Consider the following 7,052-nt stretch of genomic DNA (forward strand, 5'->3'; position numbering starts at 1 on the left):
AACATCAGTACTCACTAAGAGGAGTAGATTTTTCAAACATGGATTGTTGTAATGATTGTGATTTGGATTTTGAATGGTACTTATCTTCTTGAAAAATTGAAATACCTTAAAGGATGAGTCAACTAATATAGGTGAGGACCTATTAACCTTAATTGTATTGATTATATGTGTTTTTGAGTTACAAAGCATTTATAATTTAATAAGATGTAATGTCAAAATTAAGAATAGTGAAGTTACATACGAAGAGTTTCACATTCATTAACTTAGATTTGTAAATCTCAACACTCCAAACGATTTATTGAATTAATGAATATGAGCAGTGGGATTATTTATCAATCACCACTCTATTGGAGATAGAGAACTGTACATGTAAAATTAGTTAAAAGAGATGCTTTGTTCTTTATCTTGCCATGGACAAGGGAAGTACTTGTATTTCCCTGTGCCTCGATGAGTAACCAGAACCAGTTAGCAATGATTTGTTGGTAGTATACTTTGTCATTTTATGGCCTAAAAGGAGATGCAAACCTTACGTTGAGATCTCCTATCCTATGAATGTGAGTGCATAAGGAGACAACGTTAATAAAAAAATCATAAGGAGATGTTGCTAAAAGCCACAAATATACATTAATTTATTATATAATAATATGGATTATTATCTTCTAGTCCCTCGTGATGTGGGTTATGCCAAGTGGAGCCTAATCGTTTCTGTTATCACCTGTGGGAAAGAGCCTACGTGGGCCATGGGAAGAGCGTAAGGGGCCCAATTTTTTTCCATATTTAGGGGGTTGTTATCACAAAATTCTAGACTACTCAACTGGGTTTTATCTGCCACGTCATGCGTCAGAACTTATGGCTAGAAGGTTTTGACACGTGGCCACAGGACAACCCGTGGAAAAGGGTAGAGGCATCGTTACCTCAACCATAAATAATTGCACTGTTTGATTAAAGAAAATAGCTTATTTATTCGTGTGCCACACGCGTTCCAACCTCAACCTCATCCTCATCCTCATCCTCATCCTCTAATCGCTGGATATATCGGCCTTCGTCTCCTTGGTGTCCCCAGGATCGATCCTCGTACGGGCTCTGCGTAAAGCTTCTGTTTTTTCTCAGCAGAAATGGATCCTTACAAGGTAAGATCTGTCGAGCTCTTGTTCATTGGCATCTCTGGTTTATTTTTTTTTGTGCCCGTTTCAGAGAAAAAGCATTTTTTTTTTTTTTTTGGTATCTTTCAAGTAATGAATGGATTTAGCGTTTGAGTTGTTATTCTGAATTGGGGTTTCTGTATGGTGCAGTACCGGCCCTCAAGCGCGTACAATTCTCCTTTCTGGACAACCAACTCCGGTGCCCCAGTGTGGAATAACAATTCCTCATTGACCATCGGCTCAAGAGGTATGCATCGTATTCATTAAAGGTGCCTCTGGATGCAAAAATCGCTATTGTATATGATTGTATATTATGGTATTTGTTATTTTTTCTTTGAAGAAACATTGAGTAGATTCTATTCTGCCAAATTCACCCTGGACTTGCAACCAGTCCAATTTATTTTGCATGTAGGCTGGGCAGATGGAACCCTCGTGTAGGCGATGGCTGAATAATCCATCGCCTCCTCACTAGGGAACCGAGGTCCTGTTGGCTACTTCGTAAAATTTGAGGTGACATCGAAGTTGTATATTTGCAGGTCCTATCCTTTTGGAGGATTATCACCTGGTGGAGAAGATTGCACAGTTTGATAGGGAACGTGTGCCGGAGAGAGTTGTTCATGCTAGAGGAGCTAGTGCGAAGGGTTTTTTTGAGGTGACCCATGACATTTCTCATCTTACTTGCGCCGATTTCCTTCGGGCAGCCGGCGTACAGACCCCCCTGATCGTGCGTTTCTCAACTGTTATCCATGAGCGTGGGAGTCCTGAAACCCTCCGAGATCCTCGTGGGTTCGCTGTGAAATTCTACACCAGAGAGGTGAGTTTTGGATCTGATTTAGAGGGCATCCTTATTCTGGGTTCTTGGCATTTCTTAGGTTTGGTAGGTATGTCGGTTGATTTATATAAAACGTTGAATGCCGTTGATTTATATAAAGCGTTCGTGGACAAATAATAATCTAAGAAATAATCAGAGCAATTAATTAGAGAAAATTTCAATGGCACAGTAAATTTTGGATTAGGTGTTGATGATTTGTACAAATATTTTAGGGGATGTTTGCAGAATTCTACATGTTATGTTTTGGAAAGTTTACCAAGGGAGACTGTTGGCATGATTGCAATGAGCTAGATGTGATTTTTAGAGGGAGACTTTGTTTTTGTTCCGTATAATTCAAAATTTTTGATTATGTGGGAATGAAGTGTTTGCAAAGGATTATAGTTAATTGATAAATGACCAAATTTATAATTTTGGGACATTTGTATTGAAAAGCTGGATAAATTTTTCTTTGCTTTTTCAAAATTTGATACTTATATTACGATAAGCCTCAAGGGATGCAACTGTCATCTCTTTTAAGTAAGCTAAGTGTATGAAATATTGCCTGTACATCCAGTTTTTCAGAATCTCTCATCGGGGCAGTAGGCCATTTTGGTTAGCCTGTTTTTGCGCAATATCTTAAACGTTCTGGTGCATCTCTCTTGACGAAAAAAGTAGAGTGTGACCATCCTGACTACTTGCCAGACACTTTAGACAGATTTTGGCAATACCCTGGGTTCACAATAAGGGCAATGTGCCGGTCGATTATGGACCTTCTATCTATCTTTAGATCTCCTTGGCAAAAGGTGCCTCCAATAAAAGAACATGGCCAACGTCTTCTTGCTTTCTGCAGTAGCTACAATTTTGGTCTTCTAATACCCGTTTTATGAAGCCTTCCTGTAGTTGGGAGTGCCATTTACAGAATAAAGCACAGGTAAGGGGAACCCTGGTATCTAGGTAGTACCCTGCTAACCTCTACAGAGGCCTTGTATCCGTCTTTAGACCTGCTTGGTAAAAGGTGCCTCCATAAAAAAAGTGTTCAACGTCTTCTGGATTGATGCAATAGCTACAATTTCAGTCTTTCAACACTGGTTTTATGAATCCTTCCTTAGATGGGAGTGCCATTTACAGAATAAAGCAAGTACGGGGAACCCTGGTATATAGGTAGTACCCTGCTGAAAGTGACATCTACGTTTTTGATCATTGAGGTTGCATCTTCTATTAAACTCTGTTCGAGTAGAAAGTTTATGGATCATTTTCTTTTTGAAGTTTCTTGTCTTGTATGTTGCAATAGGCATTTGTTTTTTATGATCAAAATTGCTGCATTATTCGGCCAAATATTTGACTATTTTTGAAAGTTCTTTCAAAGGATTATTCTGTAATTGATGCTACCCCATTTTTTTTCCCATATAGCTCATGGGATTTTCATTTCTCTTGCAGGGGAACTTCGATCTTGTTGGAAATAATTTTCCTGTATTCTTTGTTCGCGATGGTATGAAGTTTCCAGACATGGTTCATGCATTGAAACCAAATCCCAAAAGTCACATTCAAGAAGACTGGAGGATTCGAGATTTCTTCTCTCACCACCCAGAGAGTTTGCATATGTTCACCTTTCTCTTTGATGATCTTGGAATCCCTTTAAACTACAGGCATATGGATGGGTCTGGTGTCCACACCTTTACCCTTGTTAATAAGGCTGGGAGGCAAACCTATGTGAAGTTTCATTGGAGGCCTACTTGTGGAGTTAAGTGTCTATTGGATGATGAAGCAGTTGTAGTAGGTGGGACAAACCACAGTCATGCAACCAAGGATCTCTATGATTCTATAGCAGCAGGCAACTATCCTGAATGGAAACTTTTTATCCAGACAATGGATCCTCGGGATGAGGATAAATATGACTTTGATCCTTTAGATGTTACGAAAACTTGGCCCGAGGATATCTTTCCTCTTCAAACTGTAGGACGCATGGTCTTGAACAAGAATATTGACAATTTCTTTGCTGAAAACGAGCAGCTTGCATTTGCTCCTGCTCTTGTTGTTCCTGGTGTCTATTACACTGAAGATAAGCTACTCCAAACAAGGATATTCTCATACACAGATACACAAAGGCATCGACTTGGACCCAACTATTTGATGCTGCCAGCCAATGCACCCAAGTGTGCACATCACAATAATCATCATGAGGGATTCATGAACTTCATGCACAGGGATGAAGAGGTTGGTAAATAATTTTAATCTTTTTCTTTTTCAATACCCCTCGTATTACTTGGACATCGAGTCAATGTTCATGGAGAGATTTGATTTTTACAAAACAATTGCTGGAATTACAGGTCAACTACTTTCCATCAAGGTTCGATCCAGTTCGTCATGCTGAGAGATTTCCCATTCCTTCCCATACCCATACTGGCAAGCGGGAGAAGGTAAGATCTCACCACTTCTCCAGAATTTGGTGATAGATCTGTGATTTTTACAATATTATGATACAATGACAGTTCGTTATTGTAGTATGTATGTGGCGTAGTGGCGTTTTTCTTGATAATTTTTATTTTTGAAAAAGATGTTTGTACTATTTTAGTTTGAAACTCAAAATAGTCTGTTTTTGGAGACTATTAATTGCATGCTTTTTGTTTTATTCGATAGTTTTTCTCTTTGTGATTATGATGACAATGACTTAGATTATTGCTGCTTTTTCTTGGATTTGGATATATCGTCACAGTTGATGATCTAACGTTTTTCAGTTTATCATAAATTTATTTCTGTTTGTTGGTTCAGTCCACTTTGTGTCTTGGCTATTCGATGCATCTTCCCTTAATTTATAAGTTGATTTCATTTAAGTGTTAGGAAGGGCTTTGCCTTGTCATCAGTCAAATTCATCGTTTACAAATTGGGGAAGTAAAGATTGCCAAAAGAGAAATGTGCAAGTCTAAGAAATATTGGATATTTTTTGGTATTTGCAGTGCGTGATAGAGAAGGAGAATAATTTCAAACAACCTGGAGAGCGATATCGTTCATTTGCACCAGAACGGTAGGTTGGCTTGATTTCTAGTAGTCAATTCATTGTTTTTGTTATATGGATAGAAATTACAGTGATGATTTTAAATTGCAGGCAAGAGCGTTTTGTGAAGCGATGGGTGGCAGCTTTGTCAGATCCTAGGGTCACCCATGAAATTTGCAGTATTTGGATATCTTACTGGTCACAGGTTTGCCATTCAGACTCTCTATATTTCGTTTGAGCTACTATGATTGTGATCCTTTTTATACATCCGTTGGAATAACCTATTATTGATATTAATTATTAATCACATGGATTGGTGCAGTGTGACAAATCATTGGGTCAGAAGATAGCAGCTCGCCTTAACATGAAAGCAAATATGTAAGAAGTTCGAACTGCAGCATGCAATGTGGGATACGGCATTTTATAATAGGATGCTGCTGCTTGTTAATCTTTCTACATATATGAAGGGCAGGAGAAAGAGGAATTCTCTCTGTGAAGATAAAACTGCTTTTACTTTAGTACATAGTGCTAGTGGTTCATGAAATTGAAATTACAGCTGATGATTTATCAGTGATTGGACATCTGTTAGGTCCAGGGGATAGATACCTACTTATGAACTTTGACAGGTCTATTGTCATGATGTATTGGTATCATATATGGTCAAATTGAATAAATTCTGTTGAGAAATGTTTATGAAAGAATATCGGTTGTCAGCCTCGATAATAGGTAAAGAAATAACCTTGGATCATAGCTCCGGCAAAAAGATATTCTTTGACCAGAGCTCTTGCGAAACTACAGGTGATATTGTTGTAGACGTACCTTTTATTGTCATTTGGTTTTATGCCTTATCTCGAGTGTACCTTTTATTGTTTTTATGCCTTATCTCGATTCTCAAAGGTACTGTAGTCGAAACGAATGGGTGGGTGAGCGTTAGGGAAGTCGAGCGTCAAAATAAAGACTGATAATATTACCTATTGCTGGAGGAAACATTCTCGGCCTCGTTTGTCTTGTTTTTCCCTCTGCATGGTGCAGATACAGTGATAGTCAACCTTACTGACACCTATTTTTCTCTATTTATTTTTCCCTTGGCATAGTGACAGTTAGGTTCCTTTCTTTGAGTGATTTTTCCTCATTTTCATTTTTCCCATTGCACGGTGACATTTTGGGGAAGTTTCTACCCTAACTCAATTGTGTTTGATGGCAAGGTAGTTGAGGAGTGTGTGATATACCTGGGCAAGAAAAGATAATGTCAACAAAATTCTAAAACAAAAGAAAACAATGGTCCACACCACGAGAGATTAATTTTGAAAGCCCTTGATTGGAAAAAAAATAACAATTTCAAAGCTATTGATTGAAAAATAGCAGTTTTCAAAGCCAGATAAAATTTTTAAGTATCCCGTAGCAATCTTAATCTATCGAGACTGGTATTAGATTACAATCCTAATTCCATACTCTGGATTGGATTATAGAAAGAGGCACACAAATGGACTAAAAACATAGCACAAAATCCCCAGGACAGGGAGCTGCCGCCTCCTAACCAACATTTTTTCAGTATCACAAAGGCTTCATGTGATACTTCTCATGAACAGATTTCTGTTTTAATATTTATGCCCCAAGAGGCTTCCATTGACAGGTGGTCTGCTTCTCCTATACTGATACTTGCAGTTGTGTGAATTTGTTATTTTATATCAAACATCCAACTTCCACTATAGTATCTGTTCACTGTGCATGATTTGTGTTATTTTCATGGCCTTCTCATGGGGTTGGAATAACAATCAGTTGATCTTCATGAATTCATTTCTGTTTTCTCATAATGATAAAACTGGAGTTAAACTCTCATTTGTTTGCGGTGTTTTATGAATATGAACAATCTCTTTACAAATCATTAGACTTCCTCTAAAGCTTGGGTTAAACTCTTTAGTTCATTTGCCTGCATTGTTTCATGAATATGAACAATTTCTCTTTACAAATCCTAAAAATTCCTGTTGAAATGGATCCTCTTTTCGTACGTCTGTCCAGATTGAGCTCTGACACGACGTCTTCTGCATTTTGATGGGGGTTGGGAGGATAACCAATGCTTTTTCTCTGTTAACTTGTCAAACTAGAA

The 7,052-nt window shown here is 38.0% G+C and overlaps 1 protein-coding gene across 1 annotated transcript; it reads left to right on the plus strand.

Annotated features, from left to right (window-relative positions):
- Positions 1-969: 969 nt before the first annotated feature.
- On the plus strand, positions 970-5,646 carry LOC149192182 (catalase isozyme 2). The gene is made up of 8 exons (XM_089404500.1): positions 970-1,130; positions 1,293-1,389; positions 1,679-1,956; positions 3,391-4,167; positions 4,281-4,370; positions 4,908-4,975; positions 5,057-5,150; positions 5,268-5,646. Exons 1-8 carry the CDS (start codon positions 1,116-1,118, stop codon positions 5,325-5,327), a joined length of 1,479 nt encoding a protein of 492 aa, XP_089260626.1. The 5' UTR covers positions 970-1,115; the 3' UTR covers positions 5,328-5,646.
- The last annotated feature ends 1,406 nt before the right edge of the window (positions 5,647-7,052 follow it).

Source organism: Pinus tabuliformis, chromosome 2_2 (genome assembly GCF_031772625.1).
Source record: "Pinus tabuliformis cultivar Carrire ecotype Pingquan chromosome 2_2, CPIR1, whole genome shotgun sequence".
Classification (NCBI taxonomy): Eukaryota; Viridiplantae; Streptophyta; class Pinopsida; order Pinales; family Pinaceae; genus Pinus; species Pinus tabuliformis.

What these genes read in the sequence shown, in the direction of transcription:
- LOC149192182 (XM_089404500.1), top strand. An exon ending in TGAAATTCTACACCAGAGAG is followed by an intron (nt 1,957 to 3,390) that starts GTGAGTTTTGGA and finishes TTTCTCTTGCAG; the next exon opens with GGGAACTTCGATCTTGTTGG. An exon ending in TCATGCACAGGGATGAAGAG is followed by an intron (nt 4,168 to 4,280) that starts GTTGGTAAATAA and finishes CTGGAATTACAG; the next exon opens with GTCAACTACTTTCCATCAAG.